This window comes from Cygnus atratus, chromosome 2 (genome assembly GCF_013377495.2).
Source record: "Cygnus atratus isolate AKBS03 ecotype Queensland, Australia chromosome 2, CAtr_DNAZoo_HiC_assembly, whole genome shotgun sequence".
Taxonomy (NCBI): Eukaryota; Metazoa; Chordata; class Aves; order Anseriformes; family Anatidae; genus Cygnus; species Cygnus atratus.
The window spans coordinates 2,879,329-2,906,837 of record NC_066363.1 but is presented as its reverse complement, the minus strand read 5'-3'; the positions used below and the strand labels follow the sequence as shown (position 1 = coordinate 2,906,837).

The following is a 27,509-nucleotide window of genomic DNA, read 5'->3' as shown; positions in this document are numbered from 1 at the left end:
CACTGCAAGGCTGAGGTGGGATGCAGAGGATGCTACAGTCACTGTTTAATCATCAATAACACTGAAATCCCCCGTGAATTCACCGAGCCCCTTCCTGGGCTCCCAGTCTCGTGCTCACATTTCTTGTCTTCGAAGCTCGCTGCCCAGAGCCTGCTCAGCCTCCTCTGCCGATTTCAACATTGCTTAAAGAGTGAAACGACGTGGAAAATACAAAGGAAAGAGAGTAAAAAAGGAAAAAAAAACCTGATCCTCCTCCACTGTGTGATAAACAGCTCTTAGAAATGCCAGGCCAGGGTATCAGTTACACCCACAGGAGGATATTGGGACGCTGTTTGCTGCTGGCTGAGCGAGGTTTGTCTTCTTCAACAGGGCTCCAGCAACAGCTGGACCCCCAGCCCACCACACTTGGGTATTCCAGGAAGCCCCCTGGAAATTTTCCGGAGTGAACAGCTGTGGTCAGTGACCTGGCCGTTACCAGAAGCTGAGGGAAGATGAAGCTGTGGGAAGATCTCCCTGAAAATTCCCTCCTTCCACCTCTGGCCCTTTCCCTCCCTTCCTTTTCAAGGCGTCCTCCCTTTAGCCTCCAGACAGAAAAAATGAAGAAACCTCCACACCATCTGTGTTCCTGAGAAAGGCTCAGTAACAGCACAAATCCCTGCCCTGTACAGAAGGGACGTGAACCAAACCCACAAGTTCCGTCCTGCAGCGTTGCTTTCCAGCAGGATGATCTGCACGTGGACGGGCAAGGTAGAGCCCTGCAGGCCGTGCAGGAGCTGGAGCAGAGCCCCACAGCGGCATCCATCCCGCTGAGCCTTGAGGAGCACAGGGCCCGTGAGCTTCCTTGCATCATTTGCAGAACTTCATCCATCGCTGTCTTTTTTTCCTGGCTGTTTATCGGGTCCCTATTGCCCTCAAAGCCTGGGAGCCTTCACCTCAACCCTCTACAGCCAACCTCGGTGCTGCTGTGCCATCTTTGGGGGGACCCCAAGAGGTGCACCTGCCCCATGGTACTGCCCCTCTGTCCCACGTGCCCGTCTTGACCCAAGCAGCCACACCATTGCGTCCAGCTTGGTTGTGTATCTCCCTCCCGCCTACACCCCTAACAAAATGTCATGGCATTGCTCCACCACGATCCCTTTGCCTCCAGCCTTGCCAGTTTTATCTGTCCTACCAGCTCCAATGACCATAGTTCACCAAACCCATTCCTGGCACACCTGGTGCCACATCTCTGGGACCACAGCTCCAGACCCCAGGCAGCCCCTGCTCTGCTGCTCTCCATTCAAACATCCTCAATCCATCCGCATTTCAAAAATTCAGCTGATCAAGTATTATTTTTTTTCTGTTGGCCGTTCTCTCTGCGTTTAATTGTCCGGCTGTAATAGCCAACGATTTCCAAAACCCGACGGAAAATTAAAGAATCAGTGCAGGAGCAACACCACCCCTGCCTTGGAGAACGGCGCTCTCGTTTCCTGCCAGCCATCCTCTTTCAGGCACCGAGAGCAAAAAAAACGTGGTGCCTTTCCATCCACTAAATTACCCCCTCGGACCCAGAGCGGGGCAGGACAACTACACCTAGTTCCAGCTATTGAAATGACGGCAGCGCCTCCAGCCCACAGGAACTGACCCGCCGCTGCCGCCGAGGCCGGTGGAAGTGCTGATGACACATGAACATGAGTGACCCCATCATTTTCCAGTGGTGGTGGCTGAAGTTGGAGCCAGAGCAGAGCCAGGGGTGGAGGACTGCGAGCTCAAGGGACCGTGGGGACGCTCAACCCTACGGAGGAGTCAAGGGTTGGGTGGAAGGGGAATTATGGCTTTGCTTGGGTTAGCCCCACCCGTCCAAGCCCTACTTGTGGTCAGCCACAATGCTCTGCATGTTAGCATGTCTGATCGAGTCATGACAAAGAAATCCGGAATTCAAAAACTCGTGACACAGTTGGTGGGCTTTGTAGGACCAAGAAATGTGGGTCATCATCGTACCCTCAAATGGGCTCCTCTTGAGCTCTGCACTCTGCCCAGCAGAGAAGTCCGTGCACATCCTCAGCCCGCCCTGGCCAGCCCCAAGAAGGGCTCATCGCTCCCCCACCAGCTCTCCAGGTCCCTGGCCGGCCCCCGGTCGTGGAAGTTTGGGTGCTTTTCCCTGCAATTTGGGGAAAATGACCACTTTCAACGTGCCCATCCGTGCAGCAGCCCTGCAAACGCTGTGGAAAAGAAGAGGAACTGGGGGGACTTGAGGGTGTGCGATGGACGGGGCTGGGTGAAACGTGCCCCCCTGGGCAGGTCTGTTTTTAAAAAGCAATTACTGGCAGGGAAGAGGCCAAATCCTGCATTCCTCAGTGAAGGAATCCGGGTGATGTCACCTCCTGCCCGGGGACAGGAGCGGTCCTGCCGCCGTGGCTCCCTTCGGGCAGCCCCTGCCCGTGCTACAAATATTTGTGTTGGCCTCCCTGTTGGAAGCGTCCCGTTACAAGGAAGAACAGCAGGATGGGCTCTCCTACTGTACGGCTCGTTTCTGCCCCCGCACATTAGCACGGGCCACAGGTTAATAGGATTTCACACATGCCAGACGAGGCTTTACTGATTTTTGTCTTTTTTTTTTATGGTGCCGTGCAGTTCGAGATAGCAGAAACTTCTTCAAATAGAAGGCTGCTTGCTCCAACAAACCAGTTTTAACCAAATTCGCTCCATTCTCTAGGATGCACACCTAGACTGTAGGCATGTACGTGTGCCTCCAGTCCTCTGGCTTTCTCTTTTCTCTTTCTAGTAGGGTACAACAGTGTAAAGCAAGTCAAATTTCCTAATCAAGTGGCCTGCAATAAAGTGCCTTTTTCCCTGGAAGGGGAGCCCCTGGAGATGCTTCCAGGAAGAGGGTTGCTGGGGTATGGGGCAAGTGTGGGGTGACGCGGAGGCAGGACCACATGCACGTGGTGGCTTTGCCTCGGAAGGGAAAGAGCGATGAGATAGGAGGACTCAGCTCAGCTCCCTGCTTCTTACGTTCATGGCAGACGGGATAAATTGCTGCCTTATGCCCCAAGATGGCCCACTGCACCTGAAGAAGTTTTGTATTCGCAGACCTCAGCTGCAGGTCTAACAGGAGAGGGACAGTCCTGCTTCCAGCGGGGAGCTGTAGAAGGGCAGGGAGATGCTTTTTGTGGGACGTTTGTGAGCTTAGATTGCTCCAAACCCCACAGATGCTGACGGGATCCCACTGAAGTCACTGATTTTAGTAAAATATGAACTGTGCCATTGAGATCCTAGCACTGTGACAAAGCGAGGAGCAACGGGAAGGGAAACGAGCTGAGTTTTTAACACCAGCAGAAGGTGCTCCCCTGTATCTGAGCAGCGGATGATCTGCTTTGCTTTACAAAACAGCACGTTTAAGCAATCGCTTTTGGAGGTTTCCCAAGCCAATATCTTTTCTGCTGACCACGTTGTTCTGCCAGGCCAGGGACACGGTCCCGCTGGGAGCGGGACACGGCCGTCAGCGGCGGTACAGCCACATCGGGACTGATCCCACCACACTGGGGGTGAAACCCTCCTGCCGGCGGGGCCTCCTGTCCCTGCAGCAGCCTCCCGAGCCCTACAGGAGCCAGGAGGTCCACCCCATTGCCCCACACCCTCGATCAGCCCTTTTCCAATTAGTGCATGTCAGTCACCAGCACTCTTTTGCTCTCAAACTCCAATTACGAGAGGTTCCAGTGAACGTTTCAAGCTGTGGATAAACCACACCCTGCCAACATAAACACCGTGAGACGCTCTACGTAAATCACATATCAGAGTTCATCCTCACTCAAACTGCTGCTACAATTTTCTGGAACAGCCAAAAAAAAGTGCCCTGAGCTGCCAGGGGGCTCGGGAGCCACCCGCCAGGGGGAGAAATGCCGGTCGCAGGCTTGGAGCAAAGCTGCTGGGAGCAGAGCCTCCACCTCGTCCTCCTGCCTCGGGAGCTCGGGGCAAGCTCTGCTCGTGGAGTATCAAATAAATCAGCTCCACACCCACGCACATCCTGGCCAGCACGCAGAGCCTCGCATGTTTTTGCTGTTTTTGCACAATATTTCTTGCAGAAAGCTGTCTGCTTTCCTCTGCCGTTCTTCTAGCCTCGCTGCCCCGAGGAGCAGGGGATGTCAGCTTTTTTCAGCCATCTCCTCCCGTTTGCCAGGGCAGCCCTCTCTGCAATAACAGCTAGGAACGAGCTTCTCCTGCAAACGAGCTTCTCGTGGGCTCCTCAGATGTGTCCTTCTGACCCCCACAGCTCCCTCTCCTCTAAAGGACCAGAGCAGGAGATCAAAACCTTCCCGGGGGCTCCTCGGATCACAGCTCACACCGAGTACAACCCGGCACGGACTCACCAGGCAGTCCCGTCCTCCCGTGTGTGCCCCTGAAGCTTTCTCCAATCTCAGGGCAGAAACATCCTCGGTCAAACCCTACAGCGATGTGGGGAGGCAGGAAGCTGGAGGTGTGGAGCAGTCCCGGTGCAGGGATCCAGCCCCAGCCCTGCTCTCTTGGCCGTGGGTCTCACCCCACAGCACACTGGAAGAGCAGCAGCGTGGACGATATCAGCCGTAGGACATCTGGCAGGCCAAAGGGAAGGACACGGCGCTCCTCTCCATCTCCTGAACTCGTGGGGCTGTGCAGTCCATCTCCCCTGGGGATGTCTGGTGGAGCTCTGCTGGCCTGCTGGGGCTCCTCATCTCTCCGCTCCCACCTGAGGCGGTGGGATGTGTCATGCCCAGCAAAACTCCAGGTCCATCCCGGGCAAATTTCTGGCTGCGTTCAATCAGCAGCAGCGCTGAACTCCCCAGCAAAGATCTTCTGCATGGGGCAGAACGGAGGAGCGCAGGAAGGGGGGCTCCATGCACCCCTACCCCACACGCAGCTCCCCGAGCATCTGGTTCACCCCCACTCACACCCAGGAGCTCCTGCTCTGACCCCGCCGCATGAAAAATGCTTTGTCTGGGCTGCTGGGGGCCTGACAGCCACCACCTCCCTCCAAGCGCCTCGTCCGCTCGCAACAAAGCCCCATTGACAGGCAGCCTTCCTTCGGTGCCCTTGGGGAAGTGGCTACATCGGGGACGCGCGGCTCCTCCCCAGCCCCGCATCGCCTTCGTCCCCCGGCCACTCGGGCAGCTGGAGGTCTGCACGAGCCAGCAGCCTTCCCAAAATGGACCGGTTACAGTGAAAATGTCTCAAGTGGCTGGGGGATGAAATATCTCCACCTGGGATTTGTGTTTCTGGGGGAAAGCTTTTGTTTCCCTTCTAATGGTGATGTGGCAAAGGGCTGGGGGGTCAGTTCTGGAGGCTGCCCCAGCCCTGTGCCTCCGCTGATGTGCCCGAGGCTGGATTTGGGGAGGGAAAACGGTGTGTAGGGGCAGAGGGATGGGATGCTTGGTAATGGGGCTGGTGGCTGCAGGAACCAGGGCTTGCAGGTTGAAGCAGCTCATTTGGGGGGGCTGCATGGAGGCTTGGGGGATGTGGTGTCCCCAGCAGAGGTGCTGGGGTGTCCTGGCTGTCTCCCATGCGGCTACCCCAAAACATCTCAAATGGACCTGAACACCTGCATTTGGGCAACTGAATCCAGCTAGGGGTGGCCTGGAGCTGCTTACTCCCTGTTAGTCTCCCACCATTTTCCTAGTGGCTCCATTTATTTGTGCTTGAAGCTCTCCAGAGCTGGGGCTGGCTCACGCCGTCCCCAGAGCCAGGAGGTGCTGTGCCACCAGCCAAAGCCCCAGGGAAGTGGTCACCGACACGGTGCTGGGGCGAGGGAGGGCACCTCTGCTCCTGCACCCTGTCACTAAATAGCAACTCCTGTCCACGGCTTGGAGGGCCAGGAAGGGAAATGGGGTCTTGTAGTAAACCCAGTTAACTATTTCTGTCTGGGAGAGCAGAGGAAATGGCTGGAGAGAGCAGCCAGCAACGCCATTGTCCCCTGCAGGAAAAATGGGATGATAAAAACGTGCCTGAAGGAATTTGGCTCGGAAACCGGCAGCAGGTTTCTGAAGCAGAGACCGCCGGATGCATGGTCAGGGCGTTTTCCCAGGTTGAAAGCGATGGGGGACGTCATGGGGTTGTGGTTGGACTGACTCTGGTTCAGGCACCCAGAGATGCTCTTGTGGTCCTCAAGGTCCTTCTCAGCTGTGGTGAGGGACGGCAGCATCCCGCTCAGCCTGGGGGCTTTGGGGCTTGCTCCCAGCTCTCCCATTCCCCCAGCTTCCCACCCTGCAGCTGCAAACTGCCCCGGGGCAGGAAGCACGGCAGGAACATCCCAGCCCTCCTGGTGGGAAGGAAACGGGAGATGCTTGGGGCCGGCAGCGATGCTCCAGCACGGCGGCTCAGCCGCCCGGGATGAGCCGTGTTTCCGGGCCGCGTTCCCAGGTTTTATCTGTTTATATCCCGCTGGTGGGAGAGTGCCCAAAGCTCACACATGCCCTCTATGGCCTGCTCCCTAGTGTCAGAAAGGCTCTTTGCACGAAGCACACGCTTGTGAATCTCTTGGCCAAGCGTGTGTCGGAGAGGGCATTAAACAATCGCAGCCAGAAATAACAAGGCAAAGCAAAACCACGGCCTCGGGCGATGCCAAGATCCCTCCGTCCCCGCTGTGTTGAAACAGACCTAATCCCAGCTCAGATGGCGATGCTGCCTGTAAATTCACCCAGAAATGTGGCCTCACTACAAGGCTGTTGAACACCGTTAATGATGGGGATGATGGGACCGTGTCTGTGGCCGGTCCCAGCTAGAGGAAAAGCATCTACACGGCAGTGCTGCCACTCAGGGGGACCTCAGCAGGCTGGAGGAAGGGGCTGAGGGGACCCAGGTGAGGCTCAGCAGAGGCCAAGGCAGAACCACGGCCCCAGTAGGATGCAGGCCAGCAGGGAGGAACTGGCTGGAGAGCAGCTCTGCAGACAAACTGGGGTCCTGGTGACAAGTCCTGGTGACAAGAGGTGTCCAAAACGGTTGTCCAAGGGGAGGCCGAGTCTGAGCAGCCCAGAGGAGAGAAGGGGAAGGTTTCACCAGCAGCAGCTGCCTCACAGGAGGCCGTGGGGAAGGAGGACCAGGCTCTCCTCAGAAGTGCACAGTGAAAGGACAAGTTGCAGCCAGAAACATTTCAAATGGATGCGACACATATACATATATATTTTTTTTCCATGACAAACGCTGGCACAGGGAGCTGGTGGCATCTCCACCTTTGGAGATAACTCATTTGGACAGGGCCCTGGGCAACCTCACCCACCACCACCACCACCACAGGCCAACCACAGCTAGCCTTCCCCCGAGGCCTCCTGAGGTACCTTCAGCCTCTGTCCCCCCGGCTGCAGGTGGCTCCCCACCATCCCTCCCACCTCCACAGCCCGGCAGCCTCCCCAGGGGATGGCAGAGCCTCTGCTGGGCATGAGGACAGGCTTCGGGCCAGGCACAGAGCCCTCAGAGAGCCCTCGGGCCCACACAGAGCCATCTTGCGCCCTCGGGGCAGCAGGGGCACCTGAGGCTGGCAGCCTCCATTTCCACATCTCATAACGGGTTGCATAGACAGCGTGCAGCAGCCCAAACCCTTATTTTTTATTTATTTATTTTTTTTCTGGCAAGGAGCTGGAACAACAGCGGTTTACATGGCCGGTCACCAAGATCTCTGAGCAACACAGAGGGTCAAAGCGAGCTGCTCGGCCTTCACAGTGCCTCTGGGTGGAGGAGCCGGGGGTGGGCGAGCCCCAGAGGAGCTGGAAATGGCGGGGGAGCGGCGCTGAGGGAGTGGAGCCCTTCGGTGCCCTGCTCCCCCTCCCCGAGCCGCGTGTCACAGGGGAAGGGGGGTCCCTCATGGCACACACCGAGAAACATCCTCTGGTATTTCGGGCCTGGAAAGCGCCCAAGGATTGTCTCAGAAATAGCTCTCGCGGCTCGCAGGAGGACGAGGCGGGGACCCGCCGTGCCCCTTTCCCCCGTTCCCAGCCGCCCGTGACTTCACCCAGCCCCGTTAAATCCCGTTTCCTTCCTCGGGACGCTTCCTAAGGAGGCTTTTGGGGGAGGACAGATTGCCCTCCCGTGGCTCTTGGAGGTAATTTGGGTGAGAGGAGAAGGTGCCGGCGGCTTCCTGAACATCAGGGGGCCTGGGGCGTTTGCCCCCCTCGGCAGCACAGGACGTGGTGTGTCCAACCCATCGAGCCCTAAAGGAGGCCATTAGGAGGAGATGGAGGCCCCAAAGGGGATCGGGAAACACCTGAGGCCAGGAGGAGTTTTCCAGCTCCCAGGGGACCCCAGTGGCCACCGAGGTGGCTCTGAGGGGACCAGAGAGCTGGGGGTCACCCCACTATGAGAGGGAAAAATTGTTAATGAGGAGATGAGGCCACCAGCTGCTGCCCTCCCTGTGCCTCAGTTTCCCCAGCTGCTCCAGACAGCCCTCACGAGTTGCTTTGAGGTGTGAGGATGACAGGTATGTTCACATCCTCGGATATTAGTATTATTTTTAAAATAAAACAAACAACAAGACAAAAGCACCTTACAAAGAGCGTCATCTCCTCAATGGACCTTTTGTCAGCGGCTGGGGACACCAGCTGCGAAACCGCAGCTTCTGCTGGGGTCAGCTCGGCTCAACGCCTGTCCCCATCAATGCCCGGGCTTAAAACCCTAAATAAATCCAGGAAAAAGGCCAGCCCGTGCCCGTCTGAGGGGGGGCAGGTCCCTGCAAACCTCATGGCCAGGCGGGACACATGTAGATCTGCTTCATGCTCTGCAAACATCTCGAGGACCCCACACCTCGCAATTTCTTAAGTAGCACCACCGTACGAAACCGCTCAAAATAACTTGTTTTCCCCATTTTAAGGGGAAGGAATGTCCTTGGGATGGGGGCAGCCAAATTTTCATCCTCTTCTTTTATTTTCCAAGTGTGCTGCTTCTCCCAGCTGCTTTCTGGGAGGACAGAGCTGGGAGCCCACCTTGCTGTGCCGGAGGGATATGCTCCCAGAAGGGGATTTTGGGGGAAATGAGCTTGCAGCACACCCCAGGACTGCAGCAGGAGGACGAGGAGGGTCTTTGCTGACCTCAAACTGATTCAAAGACAAACTTCAGCCCAGACTGGAGATTTTTGAGTGGATTTCGGGTGAGGAAAACATCCTTGCCAGAGTTTAGGGAAATACTCTTGTAAGTGCCCAGCTTGAACACAACCTTAAATGCTTCTGAAAATCTCAGCTGAGCTCTGTTTTGGACCTGGAGCAACATCTCTTTCTGCCTTGTTGTGTAACAGTTCCAAGCAAAGCCCTGGGTCCAAATTCCTAGGGGTTGCCCAGACCCTAAGCGGAGCTTGATTTCTTTAGCTTAAGCCCACATTTAACATAAAACATTTTAAAACCACAAAAAGAAGACAGTTTCCACAGCTCCCAACATCGTACGCATGATGAAAAGCCGTGAAGGAGTGAGCTGGTCCCCCGCAGGACGAGGACCAGAGCATCTTTTTGCCTCCCAAACCAACACTCCCTCCGAACCCAGGGTCCCCCGCTGTCGCAGCCAGCCGTACCTTTCACAGCCAGGAAAAAAGGTGCGGGTCCTCACCGCATAACCGCAGCCCCCGGGGGAAAATCCCTGCTGCGCCGCCGGCCCGCAGCCCTGCAACAAAGCCAAGGAGGAGGCGATTATTGCCGGGCATCTCTCTGCCAGGCACAATGCAGCCGCGGCTCAGCGGCGCGCTCAATGCTGTCATTGTCCCCTCCCGGAGCTGCGGCTCCTGCACGTGGCGCGGGTCCTGGATAACGTGCTTCAGGGGCGCAACGGTGGCTGGAAAATTTGGGCTGTGATTCACATCTGTTAAGGGCTCGCTGGTGGAAAGGAGGGAAGGTCTGGGTGGCGTTTGGGAGGGATCCTTCCAGGGACTGAGCTTGGGGATGCTGCGTCCAAGGGAGGACCCCACGGAGAGGCCACCAGGATGCACAAGGAGAGTCTGAGTGGGGTGGAGAAGAGAAGGGGAGATCTTACTGCTAAGTGGGGCCCAGCACGAGGCCAGATAATGCGGAAACATGGAGAAAGCTCAGACCACTCCCTTAGGGGCACCAGGAGCTGCTGCAGGACCAGGGGATTTGCTTCTCTCCAACCGTGGGGCATGGGATGAGTTGCTCAAAACGCAGCAAGGGGGATTCAGGTTGGATTTCAGCGACAAAACCAGTGAAGAGCCTGGAGGTGTTATCACAGCCGGGCCATCTGTTTATTTCTGCTCCTCCAACCCCAGCCCTGGTGCCTGGGGTTCAGCAGCAGGTCCTAAAGCTGATGGCCTGAAGCCGCGGCGATGGCTGGGAGCACCAGCACCCATGCTTGGCAGAGCAGACGGAGCAAAAAAAAAAAAAAAATGCAGTGCATTCCAAAAAAAATACATATATGAAGGCAAAACAGCTGTGGGAGAGCTGCTGTGATGCAGGGGGCTCCTCCTCGGGGCAGGGAGGATGCGGGAGCAGCGAGCCCAGCGCTCACAGAGCCCAGCTTGAACTCCGTGGGCACAACCACGATAATCAGCGAGGACTTGGCCGCTGGGGGTCCGCCTGCCCCATCCTTCCCATCACAGCAGGACCTGGGCACCAGCATCTGGCCTTCTCTGCCTCCCTTCTTTTTATCGCTTCCCCGACCTCTGGCAGCCGGGATGGGGAAAGAAAGAGCCGGGAAAACATCCTGCTCCTCCCTCCTTTCATGCCTGGGGAGGAAGAAGCACGGAGCCAGGAGGGGACCGCGTCCCGCCCGCACGAGCATCCTGTTGTACCAGTTGCCGCCGCACGCAATCTGAATTGCAGATGGCTTCGGGCGATTTACGGGGATGGAGCCACGTCCTGGACCAGCAGAGGCACAGCTGCTCTTGTCAGAAAAAGCCGAGACGGGACTGAAGTCCCCGTTCGTTTGGTTTTTTCCCCCCATTTTTATGCCTGCGCTCTAAGAAACGGGGAGCGCGGTGTCGGTACCGGCGCCCAGCCACGTGTGCCACCCGCCGAGCGGCGCGGGCGGCGGTGTCCCCTGGCTCTCCAGGGAAGACACAGCTGCACGGCCGCTCGATGAGGATGACCCAAATACAGCCTGGCGGGGCGGGCACGGCCGCCTCCCGGCCCCGCTCTCCTCCTGCTGCAGGCGGCTGTGCCAGGGGCCGTGGGGTCTCCTCCTCCAGGAGCATCTCACCCCCCGGACCCTGTGCTGGAGAGAAACCTGTCCTCCTCCTGAGCTGCTTCCTGAGGAAAAGAAGAGCCCCTGGAGGAGCAGCATCCTGGATGGGGACAAACGGGGTTGATATCCCAAGCGAGGGTTAATTAACGGTTGGGGTTTTATGGGACCTACCTGCTCTCTGCGGCGTTGTGGGCGGGTGGCTCAGGGCAAGGCGGCAGCAGCCGGCGCACAGCGGTCCCCTCGCTGTCCTGCGGGAAGCACAGGAGGGCATCAGTGTCCCCAGGGGGGCACAGCATCCCTTCGGGAGCGTACACCATCCAGCATCGCCCCCAGACTGCCCTCAGGGACAACCAGCTCCCTCCTGCTGCAAATGTGGACTTGCAGATGCTGGATATAGAAAATAAATGCTTTGTTTTTGTTTTTTTTTTGAGTCAGAAAGCCAGTAACTGATAGTCTCAGAACCACAAAGGGTCATCAGGTCCAGCCATCAGCCTGACCTGACGCGTCCCACCACAAAACCACGTCCCTCAGTGCCACGTCCGCAGCCATCACCCCAAAACCCCGTGCCGGGCTGGTTTTGGGGAACCCGCTGCCCCTTTCCCCGCAGCCTCCTGCCCGTTTCTGCCCCCGCTGCCCGATTATTTCCCGGGACGGCTCTGCCCCGCGGTGCCTTTCTGCAGTCGCATGGAAGTGAGCTTGAGACTCAGCGCTGCCTCCAACGGCACGGACGCCGAGAAAAGCCTCGGCAAGGACAAGGCTCTGGCCTGGGGGCTCTTCGGGGGACACGATGAGGGGAAGAGCCCTGGGGGGGGGGGGGTGTGGATGGGCCTCGGGCTGATTTCGGCTGCTCGATGCCGTCCTGGAGCGTGGCTCCAGCATTTCTTGGCTTCCCCCGGGATGATTTGGGCTGGGGGCACCTGAAGCGGCTGCTGGGGCGCTGCCTGCCCTCGTCGTCCCTGCCACCAGCCCCGTGCCACCACCCTGCTCCCTTCCCAGGCAGCATTTGGGGCGGGTGGCCCTGTCACCGCCCCCCGTGGAGGTGAGGACACCTCTGCCGTCACGCACCTAAAGCCACTGACCCCACGTTCGCCCCCTTGAAACAACATTGGTGTTGTGCAGGGCGAAGCTGGAGCCCCGTTGGGTGATTTGTCACACGAGGCGCGTGCTGGTGGGGACAGCAAAGACCCCTGAGACAGAGCAGCGGGGCTGGAGAACGTCTCAGCCTCCCCTCGAGAGCAGCTGGGGTGCTCAGACTCTGGAAAATGACTTCTGCCTCGCGAAAAACCCAGTCAACAGCGGCTGCCTGATGCCTCGAAGGGCAGAGCAGCCAGAGCCTGCTGTCTCCTCCTGTCCCCCAGCCCTGCACCGAGCTTTGGAGGTCCCCGGCGCCACCCCGGGTGGCCGGCAGCATCCCGGAGAAGGCAAAGCCCAGAGCCAGGGGGGTGTTTGGTTTCGGAAGTGTAATTAGCACCATGGATGTTCCCTTCTGAAGGAGCAGAGAGGAAACATCCCAACAGGTGCCTTTGCTCCCCCCTGTTGGGAGCAGCAGCCCCGAGCCCGGCCTTTGGGATCACCCGCACGCCCCAAACACCCACGATCTAACAACACCTGCCCCAAAACCTGCACGTGAATTTTTCCTTTTTTTGCACCGAGATGAGGACCATCAGCCTCGCGGGACGCTGCAACCCTGCCACCGCCCCCAGGCGCGTCCCTGCCTTCGTAACCCCTCCAGCCCCAAATTTGCTGCCTCCTGCTCTCCTGCTGGTGGCCCCCCACAGCCAGGCAAGCACCAAACCCCCCACTAACTGCTCTCCCCCCATCGCTGCTGCTCCCTCGTCCCTCAGCATCCCATGCCGAGGAGCAATTCGGCACGGATAAGGCAGCACAACGCTCTCCTTGCCCCCGGAAAGGGACACCCCGCATCTCCCAGCTGCCGGCACAAGACCCCAAAGACACCCCCCAGACCCCCAAATCCCACCTGGGCAGGCAGCAGGCAGGCTGAGCATGCAACGCTTGCTTTTTTTTTTTTTCTTTTTTTTTTTTTTTCCCCCCTCCCTCCGCATTCAGATGATGAAACCTCCTCCCCTCCGCGGAGCCGAGCGCCGAAAGGCCCCGCACCAGCCGCTCGCCGCCGTCCCTCCTTGACGCGTCGCCATCCCGACGCCCACCCCGTCGCTTCGCATCAGCGCGGGCACCGAGGCGATCGGTCCAGCGGCCGCAGAAGGCAAACGGCTAAAAGGAGGTCACCCGATATAGGGCAGGTTGCTTAGGATTCCCTCCCTGCTCCCACCGGGGAAGGGGGCAGCGGGAGTCGAGAGCCGCAGCTCAAGTGCTCCGAATGACTTTTCCCTCCCTCGCAAAGCCTCGGCTTTGTCCCTGCCTGTTCCAGGAGACCTCGCTTACCTCTCCCGCAGGCTGGATTTGGTGCTGGCAGCCGTGCAGCTCGGGGGGCTGGGGGGCTCCGGCTGCCGGGCACGCAGCCGCCGGGCATTTCCATCTGGCCGCAGCTCCGCAGGTCCCGAGCGGTGGCCGGGGACCTCCGGAGTGGGGGCGAGCGCCGCAGTCGCGCACCTCTGCGTTTGAACGCTCCGCAGCGTGGGCCCCCCGCGTTTTCCTGCTGTCCTTTCCGCCATCTAGAGGGGAAATTTCCCCACTGCAAACGCATCCCACGGAACGGAACCGAGCACCAGCCTTGGGAAGCATCGCGCACGGTCCATCGCTCGGCACCGAGAGCGGCGGCAGCAGGAGCCTGGCCACAGCGCTGCCCCTCGATACGATGGGGACCGTGGGATGCTCCCAGGGAGGGGAAATTTTAGGGGAGCGTTTTCGTGGTTATTTAACCAAACCCTAGAAACTTGCCACGCGATACTGGTGTCAGCAGAGAGGAGGATTGCACCCTGATCTCCAGAAGATATTTCAAACACCCCAAGGGACAAATGTTGAAGCTAATCGGCAGCTCTTATCTTGCTAAAACGTACGCAAGGTGCTAAAAGGGCTGCGGGAGGTCAGGTCCTGCTTACCGCCGCGCCTCACGGGGAGGCCGGAGTTCAGAAGGTTACGAGGGGGCAAGGAGCAGGGAAAACCAGAGAAATAGGATGTAAAGAGGGTAAGACCCAAGAGAGGTGAGTTAAAAGCACAAGCCTGCCCTGGAAAGACAGTTTTGGTGAGCAAACGGGCACAGCCTGGTGCTACACGGTCCGTCCGCTTGTTGTGCGCAACGCAGTTGGTTTGGGTTTGGTTTTGGGGGAGGACGGACAAAAGTAACCAAAACGGCAGCTCTGCAGGATTCACCATTTCTCAGGACTCAAACCCCAAACTGCCCGTGTTTCCCAGGAGAGGCTCTGGGACAGCAAGCCTGCGAGCGGAGCCGCGTGCCTGGTGCCTCCCCCACTCACCTCTGACAAAGTCCGGGGTGCTGTGAGCATCGTGGCTCGGAGGGAGACCGATCCCTCCCGTGAGGCCCAGGGCACGACCCGCGGGAGGGATCAGAGGGCTCAGAACCTAGGTGGAGGCATCAGGGTGAGGGCTGAACAAAGGCAGGGAAGCAAAGCGCGAGGCAAAGCTCTCCCTGGCTCGAGCCAGGGACCGGTATGAGGAATGGTGGCTAAAATTCACGGATCCCTGCTAGGACAGTGGATTTATTTCTGCCCTCAAGAGAGCATTCTATGTTATCTTCCGAAAAGAAGAGGCTGCACAGCTTGGAAGTCTTTTTTCCCCCCCCCCCCACTTTGTAGGTATAGAAGCGATCGAAAATCTACCTGCACTTAAACTCGAGCGGAACAAGGGCATTTGAATTACGACATCGCTGCCAAAGTGACAGAGAAAGAACAGCTCACAGCGCGTTTCCCCCAGAAAAGGGCTGTGGAGAGATCACATCCCACAAGCCTTCCCTTCCCCCCCAACCCCCCCGCTCATTAAACAAACCCGTGTGCTCGCAGGGACCGCGCCTCGAGCAGGCGAGCCGTGCCAACGTGCTGCTCTGCAAGAGCAACGGAACCCAACACCAGGAGCCTGAGGACGGCGGGCAGAGGTGATCAGAAACGCCTGGAGGAGCCGGGGCCGGGTCTGCACGAGGAAGCAGAGGCAGCAGGAGGCGGCCAACACCGGGAGCTGCAGCTCCCGACAGCTCTGCCCCCCTGCTGCAGGTGCTGGGGAGCCACTTGCAAATCGTCTGCGTGAGGAGCGACCCCGCGGGAGCACGGGCTGAGCACCCCCAGAGAAGAGAAACAAGTGCAAGCTGCTTTCGTTTTCCTTCCTTTTAATAGAAACGTCCTAGGGTAACTCTGGGAGGGGGATCGGCCTAAAGGGAATGTCTCTTGAAATGAAACGCTGCGACGTGGTTCAGGAATGATAAGTTAAAATGTCCAAGCGGGCTCAGGACTTCCTGGATTCTTGGGTCTTCTGGATTTCCTGCAAGAAGATGGGGAAAACAACCGAGCAGCCGTCACCCTCGGGAAGCAACGCGGGGTTTGACAGATCTGGAGAAGGCAGGGCTGGAGGAGCACAGCAAGGTTTGTCCTAGAGGCTCTTCGTTTGTCCTAGAGGCTCTTCAGACCAGCACGCCCCTGCTGTGCCGCTCAGAGACCTGCGCGTGTTTTGCCCCTGCTCAGTGCAGCTTACCCAGGGAACGAGGCAGAAAAACCCCCAAAACTCACCTTCAGGAGCACCTCCTTCAATTCCGAATAGGCTTTTTCTAGATCGTCGTTAACAATGACCAAGTCAAACAGGCCAGGCTCTTTACCTAGGGAAGGAGCCAAGGGCAGGGGAGTTAGAGGAGAACGCGGTCTTTCCCTGCGTCACCGCTCGTGCACGAGCCGAGCTCCTGCAGCATTTTATTATTCTTATTTCAGCCACTGCCAACGCGCTCCTCTGCCAAATGCCCTCGAGGAACCGCAACGGGAAACGATGCAGGATGATGCTCAGATCCAAGCCAGCTCATGCCCGAGCCCTGCCAGCGCTCCTCGGGGAGCAGAAGGCAGACGTTCGTGCAGAAAGCAGCTCCTCAGTCACCAGCGCCCCCCCTCTCCCCAGGCGCATTGCTCAGAGGCCCCCCGGACTTACTCAGTTCCAGATCTACGCGGGCTGCGCTCAAACGCTTCAGTAAACTTTCTTCTGTCTCAGTCCGTCGGTCACGTAGCCTCTTTTCCTAAACCCAATGACAAACGCATTATAGAAACGAGCATCCCAAGTGCTGCGCACAGAAAGCATCCCTGCCCCGAGAGCCAGGATCCGTGGGCCTCTCTGCCACGTAACTCCTCGCACGGCTTCAGCGAGTCGCACGTGCGCCTCTGCGTCCCCCCTCTGAACCACGTCGGTGGTTCGATTCTCCCAGAGGCACAGCGTGATCGGTATTTTATAGGGCCGCGGGAGGCCAGAGGGCGTACAGGAATCCCAACGCTGCAGAACCAGCCTTCTTCGGGTTAACTTTAGTAGCCGGAAGCAAGTCTCAGCACAAAACCTCCCCACCGTAAGCACACCTAACGCATTTAAATCCTGGCCGCGCTGTAACAGAGCCTATAACCAACACCAGAAGTCTCACTTCAGCATGGAAGCCGTGCGGGAGGGACCCAAAACCAGGGCACGGGAAGGTTTATCACCGGGGTGAGGGCTTGGAGAGTCAGGGCAGGAGAGGAGCGTGCTTGGAAACGCATTCCTGCCCCCCTGCTGTGTGGTCCTTAAAACATGGAGATAAATCAACGCGGAGATAAATCAACGAGGGAGGAAATTGCCTGGGGGGGACATGGCTTGAGAGCAAGGCGCCGATTACCTCTAACCGCTACCGGCAAGGGAAGGCAGCCGCTCACCAGGACGTCCATGGACGGGGGCTGCACGGAGATGTAGATGGGGTTCAGGTCCGTCCTCTTGATGTTCTTCACGCCTTGGATGTCGACGTCGAGGATGCAGATCTGGTTCTGGGCCTGCACAGCCTGCACCGCGGCTTTGCTGGGGACGGAACAGCCGGGGAAGGGGTCAGGGCCTCCAGCCCCAGCACTGGGGGCTTGGTTTGCCCCGCAGCAGCTCTGCGTAGGGCTGCCACGTGCCCAAACTGCTGCAGGAGGGAAGGAAGAGCCCGCTCTGCTCTCCCCAAGTGGTTTCTCGTTCCTCGAGTGCCCTCTGGGCCCCTGGGATGGTGCAGAGGGGCTGGGAAAGCCACGATGGAAGGTGTGGGAAGGGGCAACGGGCGACTATCCCTCAAACACAGTCCACAAAGCTCCTGCCTTTGAGAGACACAGAAACAATCACACCCTAAGAGCAAAACCACCGAGAACTTTCCATCCCCGGAGATCTCCCAGTTCCCGTACCCGTGCACTCTCCTGAGGCACGCTGAGGATGCTTTGCCTATTTTCGCAAGACGCAGGATTAAGAAAATAAGTTGTTTTTATTTTTTTAAGTGATGGCTCTCTTATACTCTAAAGGTGGTTGTCCCTTCCCACAGAACGGGCTGCACGTACACCTGCCTTGAGGTTTTTCCTCAATACCTGCAGTCATCCCTTGACAAGCAGCAACTCCAGCCCTCTCCCCGTGCGGCAGAGGTAACGGGTTTGGTTACCGGGTGTCAGCCCTCCCGGGGGCTCTGCAGGCACTGTTTGTGCTGGGCACAGGTTCTCCTCCAAGCCAGGGCCCTGGACAAATACAGAGGCTTGGTGCCGTGCCCGGCTGGGAAGCAGGAAGAGCCCAGACCCGAGCATCAGCCCCAGCAGATCCACAAAAACTCCCCCAAATGTGTATTTGTTTATTTTTTTTTGGCTACAGGCTTCACCTGCTACCAGCAGGCGTCAGCCAGCTCCTGCCGCAAGCGCTCGGCCGAGAGCCAGCAGCTCCCAACGCCTCTCGTCTGCCTGCAGCCTCTAGGTTAAACGAAGTCCTGGCTCCTCTGCGCCATCCAAAGGCAGAGCCCTTTCAGGGGGCTCCTGTCCTTAAAGAAATTCATTTTGGGGGTATTAAAATGTTATTAGCTAGTGAGATTTCGGGAGCGCAAAGGATCGGCAGAAACTTCAGCTCCTCTGATAAGCACGAGGAGCTCTGTCGTACCACGCATCACATCAGAAACGCCCTTAGGCACCTGTATGGAAACACAGGCTTGGACGGTTTCGGTATGTAACGTTTGGGGTTAATTTCTGATCCGGGTTAATTTCAGCCTCCCGCCCTTCACGCCCACCGCCAGGCAGAGCAGAGGCGGTGTGAATACGCAGGGGGGACAGGAGACCGCAGGGAGGGCCGAGGAGAAACGGGCATCAAACCCAACCCGAGCACATCACTGAAACCTATTGTGCTCGTGGCGTTCGACCTGCCAAGCTCTGCTCTTCCACAATTACCATCGCCAGGCAGACAAAAGCCAAGCCGTGTTCCTGCTCTCCCGTGCTGCCTCCCCATCGCTGACCGGCTCGTCTGAGATGCACACGAGCACGCGTACCCCTCGCCCCGCTCTGCTCCGCAACCCACACCCCCCTGAGGTCTTCCCAACACAACGTATTTCTGAAAGGCGTTCGGGTCGCCGATTCCCTTCTAATCGCTCCCGATCCTGTTAGCCCTTTCCACCCAAGTCTGATTAAACGCCGAAATCTGCACATTTCACAGAAGCCGGCCCCCGAAAGGAGCCATCCCGACACCCACCCCGAGGGAAGGGCCCCGCGACCGACTCGCACCGGGTCAGACACCAGGGAGCTGCCGCCTCCTCTGCATGGCGGCCGAGCGGATTAAGCAGGGCACGCAGGAAGGAAGGAAGGAAGGCAGCCTGTCCTACGCAGGACGTACCCGGGGATTAAGGAGGCTGAAACTGGCTTCTCCTTGGCGCTGGGTACTTGAGGTAAACTGGACGGGGAGCTGCCAGGTTGGGTTCCTCTGGCCAAACGAGCGAGGCTGGGAGTGAGAAGGACAGCGCAGAGACCGCCCTCCTCCACCAGCCGCAGCGGGACCAGACCCGAGAGCCTGCCCCAGCTGCGGGGAAAGCAGCGACGCCTGCGCACGCTGCGTTCAAACAGCTTCATTAGAACAGCCTCATTAACGAAACGCAGAGTCCCCGACCGCTCCTTTGGAGCCGTACGCCTGCAGCACACTCAGCTGGGGGGCGTCCCGTAAGGAAACCACCCTCAGAAGCTGCCTTTGCTGCTTCCAAAAAACGCTCCAAGAAGAGGCACGTTCAGCCCTTTAAGAAATACGAACCGGGTGAATTTCAGGTGACCGTCTTCAATTCAACCAATTAAACAGCCCGGGACATATTTACCTTTCCTTAGCAGGCCCTGTGCTGTAGTGCCACAGTTTCCTCACAATAATTACGTAAGATACCTGACTTCTAATTAACATTGCAGCTTAACGTTTTCTTGATCGTCAGCTCCGATGCCCGGAGCAATGCTATTTTAAAATCCATCCAACTCTTTAACTCTAGTCAAGAGTGGCATGCGAGGCATCTATTTGCAAGTCTGCGAGCACTTGGAAAATATTAAGTAGTGCAAACAGACTGAAAACTGCCCCTCTGCAAGAAAGCGCTCAGCATACGAACAACTTCAGTAGTCCTACAGCCCACAGAGAATCTTGCAATGCAGCGATGAACTAATTACAGCGAGGTAATTCTTTGCAGGATTTAACTTTGCAGTCTAATGATGACCAAATAAATCCGACGAGTACCTCACTACCAAAATGAAAGGCTTGATTAAGGCAAGAATCTGTGCATTGGGAAAAAAAAAACGGTGTAATTAAGTGAAAATATCTTCTCCTTCACCCTAACCTCAGCTCCCAGCACCACCTGGGTTTGGTGGTGAGCGCCCGAGTCCCGTACCTCGTCCCATACATATTTCCGGAGAACTCTGCGTGCTCGAGGAATTCCCCAGCATCGATTTCTTTCTTCATCTCCTCTCGGGTCACGAAGTGGTAATCTGGATAGGACAAACAGGAAAAATACCCCAAAACTAACAGCTTTGAGGGTAAAGTTCATGGCCAAACATGCAGGGATGGGTGCTCAGGGGAGAAGCACCTCAAAACCTCCTTAGTACAACGCTGGCGGTCTGTAGATAACTATTGTCTAATTAACATTTACAGCATCTCCTCGCCACCCCAACTGACCAGACACCTACTCAAACTACTCTGGAACTCCGTGGGGCCAGACGTGTTGCTGTGCCCCCTTCTCCACGCACCTTCCCCTTCCTGGCGCAGTGAGAAACCCGCCTGCAAGCTTGAAAGGCACTACAACGGGACTGCCAAAGCCCTTGGCTTGAAAGCATTTATGATTAAAGACTAGGATGGGAACATAAAAGGGAAGACGAGATATAAACAAACACAAACGTCTCTCTGTCTTCTGTCAAATTTTCCCTCTTTCACTTCAGAGTGAAAGCTGCCTTTGGAAACGAAGTGCGAGCCTCATCTGATCCTTTCTGAAATATGGAAACAAACCAGAAGCCGGGAAAAGCATCTAGCCAGCTGCACACAAGCTACTGACGCAGATCAAGGCGTCTCACGAAGCAGCTGCACCTCCCCAAACGCTGTGCCTTTGATGCATCTAACCAGAGACGCGTGGCGCTTCAGAAAGTCGAGCCCTTCAAGCTCACGTATGGACTGGGGTGCTCACACTGAGAGCCCTGCTTTGGAAACCTCGAGCAGCGTGCCACAGAGAGTGCCCAGAGAAAATAAAGACACGCGTTCTGCCTCAACGAACCCTCCACCGCTCAGTTAAGTTTGGTTTTGTTCTGCCGCATCCCCCCCGCTTCGTTTCTTCTCTCCCGTGCGTGGCACATGCCGCAGAGCAGCAGTGACTACGGCCTTACGGCCACCGAGATCAAAACCAAAAGTAAACACATCCAGACGTATCGCTACTGAACGCTTGCTCCTCCTGCCTGCAGAAACACACCCCAAAAACACATTTGCAGGGCTATCTTATCCGCCAGTGGGGATTCACGCGTTTCACACCAAAATTCAGAAGCGTTCGGAGCAGTAACCTGGGGAATCGGGCGAGACACCGATCCGTACCACACTCACCTTTGCCATTTACTTCTCCCGGTCTCGGCTGCCTCGTCGTGTCTGCAAGCAAGAAACAGCCTCGTAAATCGCGCAGGCTGACAAGGAAGTAAGAGTACAAAAGAAACAGGAGCGCACACGCAGCAGATTAACCCAGCCACGCAGTGAGCTGATCCTCCCTTTAAAATGATCAAAGCTTTGGAATCAGCCAGGGTAAAGCACCACGGCATCGTCAGTCGGCCTGTAATTGGAGAATCCGAGATAATCTGAAAGCAATCAGCTGAGATCGTTAGGGGCTGAGCAGTTTGGGACTTACCGGGCTGGGCTTGGTTTTCTGCCCTGCTACAGACCCCCTGTGCCATCCTAGACACGTTACGCAGAGCCCTGCCTCGGCTCAGGGGAATTCGCAGTGCCCCGCTTTGCACAGTTAGCTTTATTTTAAGAGATCGCGTCACGCAGCACCCACATGGGGGGCTGAAAATCCCCGCTTTAATGAACAGGGGCTGAAAATCCCCGATTTAATGAACAGGGGCAAAGTGCCGCAGGTGAATACATCGGGCTGCCTCTGAAGCCTGCTGGAAGTCATTTGAAGTTGTATTATTTTAAGAACATGCCCACAATAAGGCGACGATCACCTCTGAGCTTGCGCAGAGCGCCAACTACCAAGGTCTGAGCTGCCTACAGAGATTTAGGGAAAAATACATACCAAGAGACAACCCTGGAGGAGACAAGGTTTAGTTTGGAGTGAATTCTTTAGTAAGACATTCAGTTGAATTAAAAAAATAGAATGAAACACACTAAATGAAAGATGTTTAGAAGTTTTTTCCATCTCCAGTACCATTGAATTCTTCCACATTCCAGTATTTGCTCTTTCACGACGGAATGAATCCGGATTTCACAGATCTAGAGGCAAGGATTCCACCTGCGGCATCCAAAGCACCAGGGCAATAAAAAGCACTTTTAAGCACACCTAATTCCTCGCAGAGCCCCAGGGAAAATCAGGTGAATGAGCTGTGCGTGGCCGAATAATCTTCAAGGTGTCACTCGAGACAAAGGAAACAACATTTGTACTGCAACGGGCAAGCTGCCTAAAGAAAATCCGGTTCTCTGCTGCGATTAGAAAGCACAGTGGAATTGGCGACCCCGATGCGTGTCATTATTACCCTGCAGCCCTTACAGAACATCCCCGAGGGCGCCACGCCATTTTATAGGATTCAGCAGGAGGGGAAAGGTGTTTTAAGATTATTTTGCTCGTGGAAATGAGCGTTTTGCACAGACAGACGGGTGATCTTCACGGGAAACCGCACGGTCCTGGCGGTTACGACACAAATCCCTCAAGTCTGCCGAGGCAGCGCCCCTTTCGCACCGCCCGTGTCAGAGGACGAAGCGCCGAAAGAAGGCGAACCGCATCTCCCATGACTGCGGGAAGAGTTCTCCTGGGTTCTTGCCAAATGGCTGCAGAGGAACGGCGGAAGGACTGAATGCCAACGATGGGGCAAAGCGTTTCGTCGATTAACCCGACACCAAGACCCAGCAAGCCAGTTCTAAATCTCAGGCTCTGCCGTGCTGGCCCTGGGCCCACTGCTCGGGACACGAACACAGCTACGGACTCGGGCTCTGGGCTGGCGACCCCAAACTCCGCTGCCCCAAACCCTCCTGGAGACACGCAGATACTCACGGGAGACGCTGAAGCCGAAGATGTTCTCGTAATCTTTAAACAACTTCTTTATCAAAGTGCTCTTTCCTGCACCCGACGGGCCACTCAGAACCACTGGCCTCGGTCCCTGCATGGCTAGAGGGACAGACAAATACGGAGCTGGTTAGAAAAAACACAGCCACAGGTTCCCGGGGGCATCTCGGGACCATCGGAGTGTCCATCCTCTCCCCCCTGCGTGTACAATACAGGGGAAAGAAACCTCACAGCAGCACTCTGGGCACGGGCGCGGGCAGGGACGCGGCCACCCGCGGGTCCCAGCCGCGCCCTGCGGCTCGAGGTGTGTCAGCGCGCGAGAAGGGTCCGGCTCCTGGCACGGAAAGGAGGCAGCCTCGGGACACGCGGACTTTTTGGCAGCCGTTTCTTCGGGCAGAAAGAAAAGAGCGGGCGTTTTCACGTGCCCGCCTCTCCGGGGAGGAAGGGAGGTTGATTATTAACGCGAGGATAAAGCGCGGGGGGGACCTGCGGGCTGCCAGCCACCCGCAGCAATTCGGCAGCCTCTAACCCAGAGGTGACACCACGAGCGGGACGAATCCGACGCGTCTCGTTTCCCTATTTAAAGGCGACGACTTCGCGCAAGCAGCAAAGGCCCGGGGAAGGCAATTTTTTTTTTTAACCTCACCAGCTGGGCCTGGCCCCAGGAGAACCCAGAAGACGGACAGCGTGACGCCTTTCCGTTTCTAATCGGATGGCGGGCAACGTCACCCCGACCTCCCAAATCACTTCTGAACCATCCTCAAGCCAAACGCGGCCTCTTACAAAACCGGCTGCGGCCCCGCCCCGCCGGCTAATCCGGCCTCGCTGCCTCCCTGACCCCAGCCTGCGGGTGCTGGATGCCTCCTTATCCCTAAATCCCCTCCGCACGGCTCCGTGGTATCGCGGGCAGCTCTAAAGCCAGCAAATTACGGGAGTTTTTCCCCCGTTCCCTAAGGAATCTCGGTACTTGCCTGACCTGAGCTTATCCGGGGCGGTAGGAAGAGGCAGGTGTGGGGACAAAACCACCCAAGGTCAATCGCTGGCCAAAAGGGACCTGCTTGTTGCTGGTTTTTGGGTGCTGCAGGATTAGCCCCACCGCCTGCGCGTTACCACGTTGCTGGGTTAGGCTTCTCCATCCGGAAAAAAAAAAAAAAAATCATCAAGGCTGGGCAAACCTTTAAGAAGTCCCCGTGGGTACGGGCCGGCGCCGTCCTTCCCTTCGCCTTTGCTCCTTGGCAGTTCCCAGAGACCACAGAATCACCCCGAGTTGGAAGGGACCCACAAGGATCATCGAGTCCAACTCCTGAAACCACGCGTTTTCCCCTAAATGCTCAGCCCCAAAAGCAGAAGAGCACCCTCTGCACCTCCCTGCCACCACACGGCCTGCGGCAGGGCAGCGAAGCCGCCCCTCTGACCTGCCCAAAGCTCCTCTCCTCTCCCTCTGCTTGCTCCCCTCACCATAAATCAGGCAGGAGGGCGCTGGGGAGCCACTTTATCCCCCCCCCCCCCCCCCCAGTCGCTCCAGTATGCTCCAAACACGCCTCTTCCTGCGGTACCAGCCCCGCGCGTCGCCGCCGTGCATCCCTACCTCGTGCCTTTGCTCCCTTCCAGCTCCTCGCGACAGGCTCGCAGGCAGAACGCCGGGCTGCGCGTGAGCTGTTTCATCGCCCGGGGGGTGATTTTATAGACGGCCAACGAAGACCGCCCGCTGATCTTTAATCTTCTCGCAGCGAGCCTCACGCCCCCAGGGAACGCCAAACCTGGCTAACCACGCCCTACCGCTCCGTCTTTTCTGTGTCTACGAGCTTCCCGCAAATCCTGAGGCTCCCAAAATCCTCAGTGGATGGGAGCCGACTGCCCCGAGTTCTTGTTTCGGAGGGTCTTGGCTTCGCAGCACCCCTTTCCATCACGCACCTCCGCTCTGCCCAGCCGGAGCACCTCCTTTCTTCGGGAAAAAGGCTAAGAACAAACCGGACGACTCACGGACGTTCCCCCTTGCCTCCCTCCAAACACAGCCCACCTCCTTCGCCGGGGACCTCTGCGAGCAGAGGAAAACACGAAGTAATTTACGGGGGGGGGTGGGGGGGAAGCGATTTCCACCGCCAGACGAAGGGGCCAGGCCCTCCGTGGGTGGCAGGCAGCACACACGCAGCTGGCAAGCTGGGGACCTGGGCCAGCAGGCGGCAAAAACAGCTCTCGGGGCCGGCCTGGCACGCGTTTTTCGGAAGGCCTGGCGCAGCACAGCCCCCTGCCCCTCCGCGGCACGTTTTCAAGCCGTGTTTGTAGCTCTAAGAGTTCCAGGGACGTTTTGAGCAGAAGTTGAATCTTCCCCCCCCCGCCCCTCCGCTCAGATTTTGACATTTTCAGACCCCGCCGGGCCGCAAGGTGACGAGGGGGGGGGGGGGGGACACGTGAGCAGCGGGCAGGGAGCATCTCCCAGGCCAGCCCTGCCTCCGAAAAGCCACCCTGAATTTTAACCGGCAGGCAGCGCAGAGCCGGTAAGGCGAAGGACAGACATCACAAGAGTCAAACGAAATTAACGCCGATTAGCTGACAGCCCGTAAGGAGCAGGCAAAGCCCCCTGCCCGAGTCGGAAAGCGGCTTACAGGACAGTTTCTCTGGAGCCCCAGGAAAGGTCTCCCGGATTAGGAGGATAAACCCATTCCCTATTTTTAGCAGGTTCTTCAGAGGTGCAACTCCGACTTTGTAAGTGTGGAGACTCTTCCTGAGCAGGCCGCAACAGCTCAAGAACCACCTGCACCCATCCGGGGAGCCCCAGAGGCTTTGCAGAAGAGCACTGCCCTGAGGGGATGCTTTAATCAAAGGGAATTACTCGCTTTACCTGTTCTACAAAATTCTTCCTTGCCACCAGGCCTCGTTGTCCACAGCCCACTTAACGGGATCGCCTCATTAGCCGCACGAAACGAGCCCCCCTAATCAAGCACCAACAGCCGGTCACGCGCTCGGCTGCGGCTCCACGCGGGCAATTCCTCCCCCCTCTCCGAAAAGCGGCGCTGAAACGGGAGCAGAGCACCTCCACGCAGCTGGGCTGGCAGGAGCACCCGAATAACCTCTCTGCTGGAAGCAATTAACCCCAAAGCGCTAATTAACCCCCCCACTGACAGCAGCAACTAGCAGTCCTGGCTTTGCAGAGGGCAGTCCCGAGCTCGAACCGCTCCCTGCGGAGATCAGTCAGGTGCAGGGTGCAGGAGGCAGCCCCAGGACCTTGCGTCCAGCTGCAGAACTGCACGTCCGAGCACTGCCCCGCTCCCTTCCACGCACCCGGGGAGGTTTCCGTTGGTCGATGCTCACACAGGCGCGGTTACGCAGCCCCGTTCCCCACACCGGGCTCTGGTGAGCGGGGTCACCGCATCCAACCCCGGCTCTGCACAGGAATCCTAGAATTATCAAGGTTGGAAAAGCCCTCCGAGATCATCAGGTCCAACATCCCCCCTGCCACCAATGTCACCACCAAACCATGTCCCCAAGCACCGCGTCCAACCTCTCCTTGAACACCCCCAGGGGCGGTGACGCCACCACCTCCCCGGGCGACCCGTCCCAACGCCTGACTGCTCTTTCTGAGCAGAAATGTCTCCTCATCTCCAGCCTGAACCTCCCCTGGCGCAGCTTGAGGCCGTTCCCTCCAGACCCCAGGTCTGAGGGCGCTCTCCAGAGGACGCTCCTGGATCTCCAGCAGGCTCTGTGCTTGTGCCCACGTCCCTGGGCAGCCCATCCCAGCACCCCTGGACACAGAAACCCCCCAACACCCATCCCAGCCCCTCCTGGGTGCAGAAACCCCCTCATGATAACTCTGAGATCTTTTCTCCGCAGAGCTCAGTGCTGCTGGGGGACCCTCAGCCCCTCAAGGGGACATTCAGACCCTCACAGGACCCCCACAGTTCCTCAGAGCCCCCCTCAGTGACCCCTGAGCCCCTCACAAGATCTTCACAGGACGCCCCCTGCCCCTCATAGGACCCCCGGCCCCTCATTGCTCCCCTCAGCCCCTGACAGGACCCCCCAGCCCCTCACAGGATGCCCCCCCCCCCCCCCCAGCCCCTCATTGGGACCTCACAGGACCGCAGCAGCCCCTCACAGCTCCCCACCACCACCACCACCACCAACCACCACTACCCCCCCCCCCCCGCCAAAAAAAAAAAAAAAAGACTCAAATGATCCTCACAGCAACCCCAGAAGCCCCTCACAGGACCTCCTCAATTCCTCAGAGCCCCCCCCAACGACCCCCTCAGCCCCTCACAGGATCCTCGCATGACCCCCGGCCCCTCACTGCCCCTCACAGGACCCCTGGCCCCTCACAACACCCCAAGCCCCTCACAGGACCCCCTGGCCCCTCACGGGGACCTTACAAGACCCCAGCAGCCTCTCGAAGGATCCTCAGAGCCCCCCCCAGCCCCTCACAGGACCCCAGCAGCCCCTCACAGGACGACCTCACAGACCCCCTAGCCCCTCACAGGACCTCCTCAGTCCCTCACAGCCCCCCCCCCCCCCCAGAGGCCCCCTCAGCCCCTGACAGGATCCTCACAGGACCCAGAAGCCCCTCACAGGATCTTCACAGGAACCCCCGGTCCCTCACGGGAACCCCCCTAGCCCCTCATAGGGACCTCACAGGACCCCAAAGTTCCTCAGAGCCCCCCGTCCCCCCCCCCTCACCCGCCGCCGCCCGGGCGATGGCTCCGCGCAGCCGCCGCCAGCTCATGGGGGGAAGCGGCACCGGGGGGGGGGGGAGGGGGAA

At 57.9% G+C, this 27,509-nt stretch overlaps 1 protein-coding gene and 1 long non-coding RNA gene across 7 annotated transcripts; both read right to left on the bottom strand.

Moving 5' to 3' along the window:
• Positions 1-7,530: 7,530 nt before the first annotated feature.
• Positions 7,531-11,409, bottom strand: LOC118251819 (uncharacterized). The gene is made up of 3 exons (XR_004779959.2): positions 11,293-11,409; positions 9,503-9,591; positions 7,531-7,847 (listed from the first exon to the last, which is right to left on the bottom strand). It is a non-coding gene; the product is annotated as an uncharacterized LOC118251819 (long non-coding RNA).
• Positions 11,410-15,359: 3,950 nt separating this feature from the next.
• GUK1 (guanylate kinase 1) lies at positions 15,360-27,493 on the bottom strand. 6 transcript variants are annotated; one of them, XM_035554397.2, is made up of 8 exons: positions 27,428-27,493; positions 22,748-22,861; positions 21,091-21,132; positions 19,847-19,994; positions 16,926-17,064; positions 16,183-16,267; positions 15,777-15,862; positions 15,360-15,531 (listed from the first exon to the last, which is right to left on the bottom strand). In XM_035554397.2, exons 1-8 carry the CDS (start codon positions 27,471-27,473, stop codon positions 15,496-15,498), a joined length of 696 nt encoding a protein of 231 aa, XP_035410290.1. In that variant the 5' UTR covers positions 27,474-27,493; the 3' UTR covers positions 15,360-15,495. The 6 variants fall into 6 exon arrangements, with proteins under 6 accessions (XP_035410290.1, XP_035410292.1, XP_050565042.1 ...); XM_035554399.2 differs by having other exon boundaries at positions 19,898-19,994; XM_050709085.1 differs by lacking the exon at positions 27,428-27,493 and adding an exon at positions 23,736-23,886.
• Positions 27,494-27,509: the final 16 nt, after the last annotated feature.